We start from the raw sequence: 16654 nt of genomic DNA on the forward strand, positions 1-16654 counted from the left end.
CACACACCTAGCTCTGTGCCAGAGCAAACGCACATCCACTCTGCTTACTGCTAACGAACGTGCAGTCACTTGTACGTGTCGCACTGGACCCAGTCTTCCTCCTGGTGCCTGAACTCTGAGTAGGAAAGTTCTGGCAGGTTAGCAGGGTCAGAGCTTGCTATCGGAATAAGGAGATGAGGGACAGAAGGCTGGAAGGGTGGGCAGAGGCCAGATCATGCAACCTGAAAGAACTTTCCAGGATTCTTTGACAAAAAATTGCCTTCACCATCTCAAAGAGTTTGGAATAAAGAAGGCAGAGTTTTAAGCCTGTATTACTTTTGGAGAACATAGACACTTTTAGAATAATGTATATCAACCTCATTTGCTAGATGAGATAAAAGGAATGATAGCTTTCAAAAACCAATTTAAAATTAATTGGCTTTAAACAAAACAAAAACTATCTGATGCTATAAAAAAAGAGATGACAGATTTCTAATATATGAATCCAAATATTTTCAGAGGCATGTGAGTGGCTCAGTTGGTTAAGCGCCCGATTCTTGATTTTGGCTCAGGTAATGATCTCCTGGTTCATGGGACTTAGCCCCGCGTTGGAGTCTGTGCTGACAGCATGGAGCCTGCTTGGGATTCTCTCTCTCTCTCTCTCTCTCTCTCTCTCTGCCACCCCCGCTCATGCTCTCTCTCTCTCTCTCTCTCTCTGCCACCCCCGCTCATGCTCTCTCTCTCTCTCTCTCTCTCTCTCAAAAATAAATAAAAAAAAATACTTTCAAAGACTGGAAAATATTTAGTATTTTACTAAAATTAGGTTTAAAACTCCCTAAATCAGTCTATACATTCAACGCAATCCTAATAAAAATGCTGTTAGGATCAGGGGAGGTAAGGATTCAGAAAGAAAGAGTGGTAAAATTCTCAAAGTCTATTTGAAATGATACACATTTGAGAATATGGAAGAAAACTATGAAAAGGCAGACTAATAGTGGGAATTAGGTCCGCTAGTCAGAAAAACGTTATAAAGCTGCCATTCAGTGTGGTGTTGGAGGGGATAAAGCGCGTGCGGGGATAGAACATTTAGTAACCATCCGCTGGCAAGTGACTCTGCTAATCAAAGAGTGGGTGTGACTGTGTGCCAAGAAAACTGTATTTGGGGATACTGAAGTATCAATTTCATTGTTTTTAAGATGTCATATAATTTTCATGTCAAGAAATTATTATTTACTTGAGTTCTTTTAACCATTTAAAAAGTTAAAACCATTCTTACTCAGGGTCCTTACAAAATAGGTAGCAGGCCAGATTAGTTGGTGCTTTATAATTTGCTGACCTTTGTGACACATCAAAGATCAAAACCAACAAACAAACCCACCACAGAGGGGTGCCTGGGTGGCTCAGTCGGTTAAGCGTCTGACTTCAGCTCAGGTCATGATCTCGCAGTTCATGGGTTCGAGGCCCGTGTTGGGCTCTGTGCTGACAGCTCGGAGCCTGAAGCCTGCTTCAGATTCTCTGTCTCCCTCTCTCTCTGCCCTGTCCCCCACCTGGCTCACGCTCTGCCTCTCTCCCTCAAAATGAATAAACATTTAAAAAAACCCAAAAAACAAAAAATGTAAAATTTGAAAAAATATGAATAAATGGTAATGTAATCTTAGAATGGCAAGGCCTTTCTAAATAGGACACAGGGGGTGCCTGGCTGACTTAGTCAGTAGAGCATCCAACTCTTGATCCCAGGGTCATGAGTTCAAGCCCCACACTGGGCATGGAGCCTACTTAAAAAAATAAAAATAAGTAAGTAAATAAATAAATAGGACATGAAACCTAGAAATCATAAAAATTAATAAAAAGTTATTCAAAAATTAAAGTATTTTGCATGATTAAAAAAAGACATGATAGCCACTCTTAAGAGACAAGCAACACTGACGTGAGGAAAACATTTGCAATGAACAAAAGGGTTACTGTCCTAACTCTAAGCTGTATGCAGCCATTAGTTACATATGTCTGTTGAGCGCTAAAATGTGACCAGTCCAAATTGAGGTGTCCTATAAGCTGACTACTGGATTTCAAAGATTTAGTTAAAAAAATTTTTTTAGTGTTTATTTTGCGAGAGAGAGACAGAGAGTGAGCAGGGGAGGGGCAGAGAGAGAAGGAGACACAGAATCGGAAGCAGCCTTCAGGCTCTGAGCTGTCAGCACAGAGCCACCCAACATGGGCTTGAACCCACGAACTGTGTGGTCATGACCTGAACTGAAGCTGGACACTTAACCAACTGAGCCACCCAGGCACCCCTCAAAGATAAAGTAAAACAGCTCATTAACCATGTCTTTATACTAATTACATATTAAAATAATTTGCAAATATCTGGAGTTAAATAAAGTGTTGTTAAAATTAATTTCATCTGTTTCTTCTTACTTTTTTAATGTGGCTATTAGAAAACAAAATTGCCGATGTGGCTCACATTGTATTTCTACTGCATAGTGCTGCCCCAAATGGCACAAACAGCCCATGTAAATTGATAAGAGAAAACTTGATAGAAAAGTGGACAAATGATAATGGATATACAATTTATATTTCTTCCACAAATGGAAGACAAGTAACTGGAGAGATATTTAACCTCACTAGCAAGAAAAAAGAGGCAAATTAGAATATATAATTTCCACCCAGCAGATTGGCAAATGTTAAGACTGATGCACTCCAAATTGACTAGGGTATAGGCACTCTTACATATACACTTAAAATAACAGAGGTGGGTTCATTTTTGGAGGATAATTTGGTATGCCTTGGAATTTACTCAACAAAACTGTATCTGCAACTCAAGGTTTGTACTGAGAACATACAACCTAGCACCATCTTGGAGAGCAAAGCACTGCAAACAATATCAATGTCCAATAGCAAAGGATTAGTTAAATAAATTATGACGGTCACACAATGGAATACTATGCAACCATAAAAAAGGGAAAAGATAAGGGGTGCCTGGCTGGCTCAGTCAGTGGAGTATGAGACTCTTGGTCTCAGGGTTTGTGAGTCTGAGCTCCGTGTTGGGTATAGCGATTACTTAAAAATAAAATTTTGGGGCGCCTGGATGGCTCAGTTGATTGGGTGTCTGACTTCGGCTCAGGTCATGATCTCACTACTCGGGAGTTTGAGCCCCATATCAGATTCTGTGCTGACAGCTCAGAGCCTGGAGCCTGCTTCAGATTTTGTCTCTGTCCTCCTCTGCCCCTCTCTTTCTCGCTGTTTCTGTCTCTCTCTCTCTCAAATATAAAAAATAAAACATAAAAAAAAAAATTAAAAAAAAATCTTTAAAAGAAAAAGATATATATCCATTTTCTCATTTTATTTCTGGGGACAAAATGAGAGAAAGTAGGAAAGGTCTATTTTTGACTCCATGTATTTAATAATGGAAATTTTCTTATACTGGCCATGTGTACATTTTTATATTAAAAAAGAGTACTTCCCCTACTTCAGTTAGTGGTTAACTGATTCTTCTATTTTTAGAGAAAGAGTCATCAAGGACACCAGTCAAATTGACTAATTTTCTTGACATTTCTGAAAACTTAAACCATTAATGAAAGAGATCAGGAAAAGCTGAGGGAAAAAGTAAATAAAACCAAAGGGTCTATTTAGTATTCATTGTGGATCCTGGCAATAACCTTTAACTTGAAGGTGGTCATGACATTTGAGTGAGAGTGAATGGAGATCATATGTGGGTACTAAGAGAAGAATCATGAACCTTTCTCTCGATTTCATCGTTCAGTCTTCTTAGTTCCATTTCACACTGATCTTGCTGAAGCTTCAGAAAGCGCCTTCTTGTAGCATCTTGTAAGTGCATTTCCTTCGCTCTCAGCTCTCTTTTCACAGAAGCTAGTCTTAAACACAAAATACGTCAAGAGGAAAGCATGAAAACATTTCCCAATGTGGATTTAAATGGAAAAATGCTACGTTTTGCAACAATGAAAGGCCTGGCCCACATCCCCAGCTTAGCTGCTGTTGTACCACACACAGCTGTAGGAGTAACACACACACACACACACACACACACACACACACACACACACACACACAGAACGAACGACGCCCGTGTCTGCATTTGTGAAAATGACAAGCGGTCCAAACACAACTGGTTATTCTTTTCATATTTAAAAGTTCCTAACAGGTCTACTCAGATCATCTCAATATAATCGATATCCTTTATCTGAAGGAAGAATGCCAAAAAACGCTCCAGTGTTACCAAAGATTATGTATGCTTATTCTTTCAGAATTTTAGGAACAGGTTACTGCTCAGTTCAGTCATTCTTTTTAACCCACACGTGAAATCGGTTTCATGAAGTCCCAATCAAAAGTAAAAATAAGTAAACACTTACAGAAGTGAGTTTCCCCACAATTTGGCATAGTCTTAATGCTCATCCCATAATCTTAATTTGAACATTTTGTTTTATGAATATACTTTTGAATAAGCATTTAATACATCTTCCTCTGGCCTCCAACGCATGAAATGCATAATGAGATAATCCTTTTATGTTCCAATTTTTTTTTTTTTTTAAAGATTTTTTTTTTTTTTTCAACGTTTATTTATTTTTGGGACAGAGAGAGACAGAGCATGAACGGGGGAGGGGCAGAGAGAGAGAGGGAGACACAGAATCGGAAACAGGCTCCAGGCTCTGAGCCATCAGCCCAGAGCCTGACGCGGGGCTCGAACTCACGGACCGCGAGATCGTGACCTGGCTGAAGTCGGACGCTTAACCGACTGCGCCACCCAGGCGCCCCTATGTTCCAATTTTCAAGTCACACAGATATGTTTAAAACATAATTTTCAAAATTATACTCCCCTAAAGGTGATTTATCCAGCGCTGTATTACAAAGCATTTCTGCGTACAGTACAATGATGTTTCTAATAATGTCCTCCAAGGAACATTAGATCTTGTATTACTTCTGAATAATCAGTGCAAAGTTATATTCAATGTAGTTTTAGAATTACATTTCACTATATGCCAATTTTTTGCAATGTGGTATATGCAGATATCTTTTTACTAACTTAAATATTTGCTTACTGGGCATGCCATGGCTGGGTAATGTTGTATATAGAAAAAAGAAAGTAAAAATCATCCAACTGACTCACATGTCCAGAGTTTTTCGAAATGATCAACACACCTCTGTCTCTGCTGTGCCATCTTCTCCTCCTCCTGTAAGAGCATTTCTCTCCTTGTCTCCTCAGCTTTACGAAGTAGTTCTTGTTTTTGGTACCAAGCTTCATCTTCAACTCTTTGCTGGTCTACTTCAGCTTGCATATCTTCAACCATCTGCCTTAAATAGATAATATTATTATATCAAGATGCAAACAAGACCCCAATATGCATGTGTGGTTATGAAAGGGTAAATTACTATTTCCCTTTGAGACCTTGAATTACTGCCTTTCACTTTTACAAATAAAATTTTACCTCATTAAAGTAGTAGAAAACATGGAAAAGGGGGCGCCTGGGTGGCTCGACTGGCTGATTGACTCTTGATTTCGGCTCAGGTCATGATCTCACAGTTTATGAGTTCGAGCCTCACATCAGGCTCCACGCTGACAGAGCAGAGCCTGCTTGGGATTCTCTCTTCCTCTCTCCCTGCCCTTCCCCTACTCTCTCTTGCATGCATACACGCTCTCTCTCTCTCAAAATAAATAAACTTAAAAAAAAAAAAGCATTGAAAAGGATGCCCTACACAAGTCTCACAAAAAAATGCAAACAAAGAAAACTGAGTAACTTAAAATCCAAGAACAACTAAAACACAAAATGTATACCAGATCAAAATGTCATTATTTTACTTCTATATGCAAGAATTAAATATCTTTAAAGATATTTCTAGCCTTCAAACTCTGATTTTACACAAATACTTAATAATTTACCTGTGTTTCTTACAAAAAATTTTCTTGTCTGTATTTTTAACAGATTTTGCTTCTATCACACAAAGAACAACTGTTCTATGATTACCTCTCCCTTAAGAAGTCCAACTCATCATTCCTTATTCGTTCTCGCTCCTGTGTCTGATAGTCCACAATAAACTTTGGATACTGGTTAAATACTGGATATTGCCCTTTCGTCAACGCCACAAAAGCATCAAGCTTGTCGTTCGGATGAATATCGGTAGGAGTGGTATCCATGAGATGATAAACTTCTCTAATCACAACACTTATATCCAGGTTATTCCGATGATGAAAAAAATACTGTAAGAAAATTTTGTGTTTAAGTTGAGATTTACCTAACACAGCCATTATGAGGTAGAATTAAAACCAGAGTTTAAAAAGTAAATGTGAATTTATCTTTAGGAGGATTTCCTCCTTCCTCCCTTCCTACTGCCTTTCTTTCTTTTTTGGCAAATTCACTGAAGCTTTTCTTAACCTAAGTTTTAAAATGAAGATCCAATTTCATATTTTCAAAGTCAAATAAAATTTCAAAACCAAACATCTGAAATAATACTTTGAAAATGTGAACTCAAACCAAAGGCTTCCTTTGTATCAGAAGAAGAATGCTTCACCCAACAATGGAATAAACTTTTCTGCTTGCATTCTTTTCCCTTCAAAATCCAAAATAAATAAAACTGAAAATAAATTAGCTTGATTCATTAAACACATCTGAACTGTTTCCACATTAACTTGTTCTGCTGGCAGGTCCGAACTCATACATATATGGATGTATCCTGCGAACATTAAGTAAAAATAAAGTTTGACGGGAACCATAAAATAAGTAACAAACAAACCCAATTCATCCCGTCTACCAAAAAAACCTCCCCCTTTAAAAACCTCCTCTAATGCTGTCAAGTAACTTTCCGGCCAAGTCTCAGAATTCTCCTAGTTACCACTTTGTATGTGTGTGTAATAAGCATGCAGATTGTCACGGACCAGATGGATCGCTGATAAAACCACGCACAGAATTAACAACGACCCAACTGTTAAACATCCTTTCCGTAGGCAACAAGCACTAAATTCCAGTGTTACCAAGTTTGTTTTCTAAAGGGATGATTTTAAGACAGTTAGTCTGCTGTAACTGTCTGTTGAATTATCTACCAACGACGTCAGGGTAAGGATGTGATCTAACTTGCTCTCCACTGTTTACCACGTTCCACGGGCGCCGGACGTGCAACAGGTACTCAATAAGCGAATGGAGTTTTCAACTGAAATACATGAAAGTTGAGAACTGCTCCTTGAGAACAAGGATATTTACCTCAAAATCATCTCTGAGACTGCAGTTGAGCAGAGGAGCCCTGGAACATGTGTTGTAGGCCACGACAGTCATCAGGAGGAATGAAGGATGGTTGGAAAAGACATTATCAAATAATTTTAGCCACTCCTCTCTTGTTAGTACTTCTGAAAAAACGGTTTCAAGAAGAGGCCATGCATACAGCTACAATCAATAAGGAAAAATTGATCAGTCTTCTACAGAAAAGCCGTAAGTCATTCATTGCTAATACTCTCTTACATTTGATGTAGCTATTAAAATCGTTATATCAAAAACAATTATGAAAAGAACTACCTCACTATGGACCCTTCTTTATAGATTTTTAGGAGAGCAGTTTAATGGAGAAAAAGAATGGAATACTTTTTATTCCATTCTTTATTCCAAAATATAAAAGGTGACCGGTCTTTTATTATATACTTTCAAGAAAATACTGCTATATTTATATCAGAACCAATGTGAGCTTCCAAAATAAGTCATGTTATTCTAAAAACCTTTTACTTCTTACCTGGGAAGTTATATCATGATCTATGAAATGCTGCAGTAGTTCTTTGTCGTGAAATGCCAGAACATTTTCTATCAGACTGAGAATATTGATAGGAGGATTAGGAAAATATTCAAACCAGTGTTGACACCAATTGACTATGAAGAAAAAAATGGGAAATTTATCTTTACCATTCTGTATTATCAAAGGACTTTGTAATTCTTAAATGTATCCACTCTTTATGTCCTTAATATGCCCATTCATAAAGAAAACATGATAACTCTTTAAATTCTAGAATAATCGATTTTAAAGTTCCATCATGTTAACTTAGTATTTTAGGTCTGTAGAACTGGCCAATTTCTCCAAATGAGAGCGGTCAATGACAAAGTGTCCATTAAAACAAACAAAACTTCCCAAAGTATTCCTGATCCTCACCGCAGGGCACTCTGCTTCCTGCTTCTCCTGGTTAACAAAATGACCCTTCGAAGAAAGGTTCCTTTTTAAGTCTTCATTAAATGTGATGAATGTTAAGTGCTAATCTCCTGAAATCTACTCAAGTTCATACCTAATGAAAATTAGAAAAGTTCACGGGAAATGTTAAAAATTACATTCTTATGCATCAGTAGCAATACATTAAAAAAATGGGCATGTATCAAATCCCTATTCTTGAAATGTTATAGGAGAATAAACACGTCTCCATTACTAGGACAAGAATGACTGTTCCACAGCCATGGTAACAAGTAACCACCAGAATTGTTTTCATTTTTATATTTTAATTAAAAAAAATTTTTTTTAATGTTTATTTATTTTTGAGAAAGAGAGAGAGACAGAGACAGAGAGAGAGTCAGGGAGCAGCAGAGAGAGAGAGAGGGAGACACACAAACTGAAGAAGGTTCCAGTCTCTGAGCTGTCAGCACAGTGCTTGACACAGGGCTCGAACCCACAAACTGTGAGATCATGACCTAAGCTGAAGTCGGAGGCTTAACCGACTGAGCCACCCAGGCGCACCACAGCCCCCAGCATTGTTCTTAAATCTATGTCATCAATGACAACCTATTCAGTTGACCTATCTTTGAAAACCAAACAGTGACAGCGGTATCCTCTGAAAGTCAGCCAGTGGAAAGCATTCTGCTAAAGATGCTTCTAAAGCTGACTTTAGGGGCACCTGGGTGGCTCAGTCGGTTGAGCGGCCGACTTTGGCTCAGGTCATGATCTCGCGGTCCGTGAGTTCAAGCCCCGCATCGGGCTCTGTGCTGACAGCTCAGAGCCTGGAGCCTGCTTCTGATTCTGTGTCTCCCTCTCTCTGACCCTCACCTGTTCATGCTCTGTCTCTCCCTCTCTCAAAAATAAATAAAACGTGGGGCGCCTGGGTGGCGCAGTCGGTTAAGCGTCCGACTTCAGCCAGGTCACGATCTCGCGGTCCGTGAGTTCGAGCCCCGCGTCAGGCTCTGGGCTGATGGCTCGGAGCCTGGAGCCTGTTTCCGATTCTGTGTCTCCCTCTCTCTCTGCCCCTCCCCCGTTCATGCTCTGTCTCTCTCTGTCCCAAAAATAAATAAACGTTGAAAAAAAAAAAAAAATTTAAAAAAAAAAAAAAAATAAATAAAACGTTAAAAAAAAAAAAAAACTAACATAAAGCTGACTTTAACTCACTGAGTAACCACTGCAACCCCCAAAACATTCTCCTCAAAAACCCTGGTAAGATCAGTATGTTTCACTCAGTGAACTGTATCTAACCACCACAGTGCTCCTTAATTATTAAATTCAGATTTTTTTACTTTAAGCATTGAGTTGGGATTTCATCCTATGATGATAAGATCTCCTTCTTATATTAGCAAAAGAAGGCTTCGATCAGCAGAATTTTGGATACATATGGTTTATAAAGGGCTCACTAATGCCAGAAGTCAATTATTTATTAGAAAGTAAATTTGAGTTAATAATTAAGGCATTAATAAACTCTTGCAAAGACTAAACTTTAAAAGACATTATTTCAACTTCTTTAACTGCTGCTTTTAAGTTAACTTTAAAAGAAAAATCCAGTTCAGGGGCGCCTGGGTGGCTCAGTAGGTTAAGCGTCCAACTCTGGATTTTGGCTCAGGTCACGATCCCACGATTTGTGGGCTCAAACCCCGTGCTGTTAGTGTAGAGCCTGCTTGGGGTTCTTTCTCCCTCTCTCCTCCTCCCCTGCTCATGAGCTCTCTCTCTCCCTCATAAATAAATTTAAAAAAAAAAGAAAAAAATGCAGTTCAGCAACATGTACTAAGTACCTACCATGTCTCAGACACTGCTAGTGCTAGGAATTTTAACACACACACACACACACACACACACACACACACACACACAGCCCTGATTCCTGTATCTAAATCTTCATCAACAGAACAGTGTTCTCATTTAGGCATGAGGGAAACCCCGCTTTACACGGAAACTGTTTGCCTTCTCTTCTTTCATTCTGCTCGGTGTCACCACAACAGAGTGTGCGTAGAGGACCCGGTGACAGAACGGGGAGCAGGATAAAGAGAAATACCTGCGTGGAGATCCCTGACCAAACCACAACAACTTTCTCTTGGTCATAAAAGACCATAAAGAATGCCTACAGAAGACTCATAAACATTCCAAATTCTACATCAAAGTGACCGTGTTCCATCAAACTTTCCCCTAGGTCCCAAGTAGACTGTGAACCTAAAAAGCCAGAACAACGGCATATTGCAAGCAGCACTAACATTTAGTTGGAGCTCAGTAAATGTTTACTTGCAAGAAAGTTAGTTTGAAACCCTTGATGAAAAGTCACAGCTACTCATGCTGATCATGATGGATCTTCTAGATTTAGATTTCAGGTTTAGAAGAGAAAATCAATTTCCCTAGCACACAATCATACTCCAGGGATGTAACAAGATTTTACTGGAAATATAAATTAGTTTTGCACGCTTACCTAGATATAATAAGCCTTTCTTATGGTAAAACATAATGTGCCACTTTAACCATTTTTAAGTGCACGATTCAGTGCCATCAACTATATTCACAGTGCTGTGTAACCATCACTATTTGCAAAATCCTTTTCCAAAAAGAAACTGTACCTATTCAGCACTAACTTCCTATTTCCACCTCCCACAGCCCCTGGTAAGCTCTAATCTACTTTCTACGTCTATAAATTTTCCTATTTGAGATATTTCACATAAATTTGTCCTTTTATGCCTAGCTTATTTCACTAAGCATAATGCTTTCAAGGTTCATCCATGTTGTACCATGTATCAGAATTTCATTCCTTTAGATGATGGAATAATATTCCATTGACTATAGATAGATAGATAGATAGATAGAAAGATATAGTTTATCCATTCATCTGTTAACAACAATGATGTTAACATGATGAGGATGGTGATGGTGACACTCAGGCTGTTTCTATCTTTTGGCTGTTTGGAATAATGCTGCCATGAACATTCACATACAAGTATCTGCTCGGGGCTCTGTTTCCAGTTTGTTTGGGTATATCCCTAAGAGTGCAATTGTTGGGTTATATGGTAGTTTCATGTTTAACTTTCTGAAGAACTGCCAATTTTCCACAGTGAACGTACATTTTACATTTCCAGCAGTGTATGAAGGTTCCAATTTTTCTCCATTCTCGCCAACACTTGTGCTTTTTTCTGTTTTCTAATTATAGCCATCCTAGTAGGTATAAAGTGGTATCCTGGTGTAGAGGATCCTTTCATGTACTCGTTAGCCATTTGTGTATCTTCTAAGGAGAAATGTTTAATCAAGTCCTTTGCCCATATAAAAATTGGATTGTCTTTTTGTTGTTGAGTTGCTTCTTTTCCTTTTAAAACTCTAAGTGTTATTGCCAGAGTAAACTAGGAAAACCCTTCTGAGGAATCAGTTGGAATACTCATATTTTATGACCTAATAATACCAATTGTAGGAATCTGACCAAGAGAAAATACTGTAAATATTTATATGTGAAGATCATTATAACACTGCTTCTTTAACTAGGTAAAAATTAAAAATAACCTAAATGTTCAACAACAGATCAGGCTAGTACACTCACATTAGAGAATATTATAATCATGTGGGAAAAAAAAAGAATATTACAGTCACTAAAATATTTATAAAGTTTATAAAAAGAAATATACATATTAAATAAAATAGCATAATTGTAAAAATATAAAAATTAAAAACCTGCTTTTAAGTATGGAAAAATTATCAGAAAAACTAAAAGTCTAGCACAGTTGGCACTAAACTATGATATACCTGTATAATGAAATATTACATTATGCAGGGAATAAACTATGTTTTTCAAGAATATTTAATGATTTGGGGGAAATGCTCTTACAAGAAATTCATCAAGGGGTGCCTGGGTGGCTCGTCATTTGAGCTCCAGCTCTTGATTTCAGCTCAGGTCATGATCTCATGGTTTGTGAGATTGAGCCCTGCATTTGGCTGTGCTGACAGGGTAGAGCCTGCTTGGGATTATCTCTCTCTCTCTCTCTCTCTCTCTTTCTCTCTGCCTCTTCCCTGCTTGTACTCTGTCTCTCTCAAAAATAAATTAAAAACTTAAAAAAATTCATCAGTGTATGGGGGTGCCTGCCTGGGTGGCTCAGTCAGTTAAGCGTCCGGCTTTGGCCCAGGTCATGATCTTGTGGTCTGTGAGTTTGAGCCCTGCGTCGGGCTCTGTGCTGACAGCTCAGAGCCTGGAGCCTGCTTTGGATTCTGTGTCTCCCTCTCTCTCTCTGCCCTCCCTCTCCTGCTCATGCTCTGTCTCTCAAAAATAAATAAAACATTAAAAAGAAATTCATCAATGTATTATCAAAGATTATACATGGGGAGGAGGAACACTGGTGAATTTTCTTTTGTATATTTTCCTATATTTTCTCCAATGATCAGGAAAAAGTTATCAAATCAAATGCAATGTAATTAAATGAACAAAAAACCATAAAGTATACTAAAATATTCACAATATATATGCTTGAATCTTTTTATTTCTACTCTTCAGAATTTTACTGTTATAGTTAAGTGCTTATCTCCTTTGTACAAGAAAACCTTTTTAAATAATTTAAAATACAAATGAAACTGGTGATTTTTGTTAAACCAATGTAAATTGGATCTGGTTTATCAACTGTTTAGCTGACCCAATTATATTAAGATGAAGAAAGGATTCAGTTTTCAGTGTAGACGAGCTGGTAACACAATGGTTGGGAGCACAGGCTAGAGTCTGACTGCCTGGGTTCACATCCCTGTTCTGCTACTAACCTACCCTGGGGAACTTAAGCTATCTGTGCCTCAGTTTCCTCAACTATAAGAAGGATATAATAACACCTACCTCATAGGACTGTTGCAAGATTTAAAGAAGTTAATAAAGGCAAAATAATAAGAATGCTACCTGTTAAAGAGAAAGTTCTCAATAAATGCGCACTACGAATAATGAGAATGAGGATAGCAGCCAGAACTTGCCACATTAGGCACTGTGTGCTAAATGCTTTACGTTCTCACTAAAATCCTATGAATAATAACTGACTTTCAGTAAGTGAAGCACCTGCTTCCTTCTGACCACCAAAATCTGGCCTATAACATTATCTTCTAAAATGCAACTATCCTGAGTCCCCTCAGTGGCTCAAACAGTTGAGCATCTGACTCTTGATTTTGGCTCAGGTCATGAACACAGGGTCATAAGATTGAGGCCCGCGTCAGGCTCCACATTCACTGTGGAGCCTGCTTGGGATTCTCTCTTTCCTTCTGTCCCCCTGCTCCTCCCTGCCAATAAAAAATAAAATGTAACTATCCAAATTCTCTTGTAAATTAAAAAAAAAAAAAAAGGTTTATGTATAAATGTCCAAACCGTCCATTTTGTGCTCTAAGTCTGTTTGCTTCCCACTAGAATTGTTGAATGTTGCAAAGTGGCAAAGACATCAGAAAAACACACAGGAATCCACTCTTGGTTTCATTATTACATACTTATTTACTTACTTATGAGAGTAGCAACAACTTCAAAACAGATGAGTTGGTTGTTCTGGAATAATTTTACAAATGGAAATGCCAAGAGTGGAAGATACGGTGTGTCGCTAAAGATGGCAGACCAGTGAGCTAATGCGGAGAGCGTTCTGTGGATCAGAAAAGAAATACAGGCCAGGAAACAGTTTGCTACTAAAATTCATCTATGTAATATATTAACATGATAAAAAATTGGATACAGGGGCGCCTGGGTGGCTCAGTCGGTTGAGCGTCCGACTTCCGCTCAGGTCATGATCTCGCGGTCCATGGGTTCGAGCCCCGCGTCGGGCTCTGTGCTAACAGCTCAGAGCCTGGAGTCTGTTTCAGATTCTGTGTCTCCCTCTCTCTCTGACCCTCCTCCATTCATGCTCTGTCTCTCTCTGTCTCAAAAATAAATAAACGTTAAAAAAAAATTAAAAAAAAAATTGGATACAGAAGGGATATTTGGTGAAAGTTCTCCCTCCTACTTTTATCATCTAGTTTACCTCCCCAGAACCACTGTTAAAAGTATAGTGATTTTACTTTACAAAAAGTATAGTGATTTTACTTTACAAAAAAATATTGTGATTTTAAAAATCACAAACGTAAATGTTGTTTTGCACCTTGCATTTTTTGCTTAAATAGTATCTTGGAAATAGTTCATTATCAGTATATGTGGAGCTTTGATACACAAGACAGTTCTGTATAAATATACCCTAATTTCTTTAACGTGGCCTTACTGGGCATTTGTTTCTAATCCTTTATAACCAATGCCATGCTTACTGTTGTATTTACATCATTCTTAATGTGGGAATATAGATTTGGATAAATTCCTAGAAATGGAATTGCTGAGTCAAAGGACATGTGCATTAATTTCAATAGCCAGTGCCAAATTATTCTCTGCAAAAATAGTGTCAGTTCACATTCTCATTAGCAGAGTTAAGGGGATGCCCATTCTCTCACTCTAGCCAACATGTTTTATTATCAACCTACTTTTTATACCTTTAGTCTAGACGCAAAATGGTATTTCAATATGGTTGTATATATATATATATATATACACACACACACACACACATACATATACATACATATATATATATATACACATATACACATTTTTTCCAATGTAATTTTACTTTTGTTAAAAAAATTTTTTTTGTAATGTTTATTTATTATTGAGAGACAGAGAGAGACAGAGCATGAGCATGGGAGGGGCACAGAGAGGAGGAGGAATCTGAAGCAGGCTCCAGGCTCTGAGCTGTTAGGCTTGAACTCACAAACCACGAGATCATGACCTGAGCCAAAGTTAGATGCTTAACCGACTGAGCCACCCAGGCATCCCTCCAATGTAATTTTGATTAGCATTTATTATAAGGGAGGTATAGCATCTTTACATGTTTAAGAACCATATCCCCAGCTATGAACTATACATTCAATCCTTTTTGTTTTTTATTGGTTGGTCCTTTCCATGTTCATTTACACGAATACATCGTATAGAAATTAGCCTTTCATTTATCTGATGTTTTGTATATATACGTATTTTCTCGGCTTCATATATGTCTCTGGGGAGTTTTTTTACATGTAGAGATTTCTGTTCATATCAAGCTCTTCTAGATATGTCATGCTCAAAAAAGGCCTGCCTTACTCTATGACTGCAATTCTCCCATATTTACTTCTGATACTTTTAAAGTTTGTCTGTCTTTTTTTTTTTTTTTTAAACCTTTCATTTTGAAATAGTTTCAGGTTTATGAAAAGTTGCAGAAACAGTAGAGCGTTCCTGTATATCTCACTCAAATTCTTCTCATGTTAACATCCTGCATAAACACAGTAGTTATCAACACTTAGGATTTAACATCGGTACTATGCTAGTAACTAAATCAGACTCATTCAGATTTTATCATTGTTCCCATTTTCCTGTGTGCTGGGTTTTCACCTCGCCAGTCTAGGATATAACACTGCATTCATTCGCTAAGTCACCATAGGTTCTTCCAGTGCGGGAGCTCCCCAGTCTCTTATTTTTTGGACACTGACATTGTTGAGGAATACCAGTTATTTTATAGATTGGCCCCCAACGTTTTCTCATGATTTGGACGGACGTTATAAATGTTTGGCAAGAATATCAAGAAAGTTATGGGCAACATACTGATGTGTGTTACTACTGGTGACTTTAAATTTGACTACTTGGCTAAGGTGGTACCTGCTGAGTTTCTCTACTATAAAATTACTATCTTCCCTTTGTAATTAATAAATATCTCGAGGAAGATTCCATATTGCTGCAATATACTGAGCATACCTCTGTAATACTCTGAGTAGTTTCCTGCTTTTGATGGGGTATTTCTTCTGAAGGTTGAGAAATGCCACGTGAACACCTTTATCCACCAGGCTACTAAATGCAGTATGATTTTCAGGCAGTTGTAGCAGAGAGCGCCAAATGAACATTCTGAAATAAAAATAGAATTTTAACCAAGAGAAGTTTGGGGGGTGCAACTGATTTAACATAAAAGAATATAAATTTTACCTGTATTTCGTTGGATATTCACCATAGCCTTTTAATAAGATTTGTAAACGCTTTTTGTTTAATCCATCTGACGCCTCATTCTTAAAGAAAAAAAATAATGTCGATAAATGACGTAATCACAAAACTGAAAAGGTAACACAGCCCACAGTGGCTTTCCAACTTCAGAACACAACACACAGTAAAAAAAATGTTTTTTACATCTGAGACTTTCTATTCTCTCTCTCTCCAGTGTGCGTACCGTGTGCAGATAAAGTTCCTGACATATTACCCTAGGTCCAATTCTGACAAACTTTTCTGTAAATGGTCAGTCGATTTCTTCCCTCTCCCTCTTTTTTTCCATCTTCTTGCTTTTTTTTTTTTTTAATGGAAATCTGAAGGTCTTTTTTAAAGTTTATTTATTTTGAAACAGAGCGTGAGCAGGAGAGGGGCAGAGAGAGAGAGAGAGAGAGAGAGAGAGAGAGTATCCCAAGGAGGCTCCACATTGTCAGCATA

General features: G+C 37.9%; 1 protein-coding gene across 6 annotated transcripts in view; it reads right to left on the reverse strand.

The window, feature by feature from the left end:
• TBC1D31 (TBC1 domain family member 31) overlaps nt 1–16654 on the reverse strand; it is a 75943-nt gene that overhangs the window by 21171 nt on the left and 38118 nt on the right. For all 6 annotated transcript variants that reach the window (XM_030304036.1, XM_030304039.1, XM_030304035.1 and 3 more), the window contains 8 exons: nt 16163–16242; nt 15938–16084; nt 13639–13772; nt 7708–7841; nt 7188–7367; nt 5958–6190; nt 5134–5286; nt 3716–3851 (listed from right to left, as the gene is read on the reverse strand). In XM_030304036.1, coding sequence (XP_030159896.1) covers nt 3716–3851; nt 5134–5286; nt 5958–6190; nt 7188–7367; nt 7708–7841; nt 13639–13772; nt 15938–16084; nt 16163–16242 — 1197 coding nt within the window. The remainder of the gene's footprint in view (nt 1–3715; nt 3852–5133; nt 5287–5957; nt 6191–7187; nt 7368–7707; nt 7842–13638; nt 13773–15937; nt 16085–16162; nt 16243–16654) is intronic.

The sequence above is a fragment of the Lynx canadensis genome, chromosome F2 (assembly GCF_007474595.2).
Source record: "Lynx canadensis isolate LIC74 chromosome F2, mLynCan4.pri.v2, whole genome shotgun sequence".
Classification (NCBI taxonomy): Eukaryota; Metazoa; Chordata; class Mammalia; order Carnivora; family Felidae; genus Lynx; species Lynx canadensis.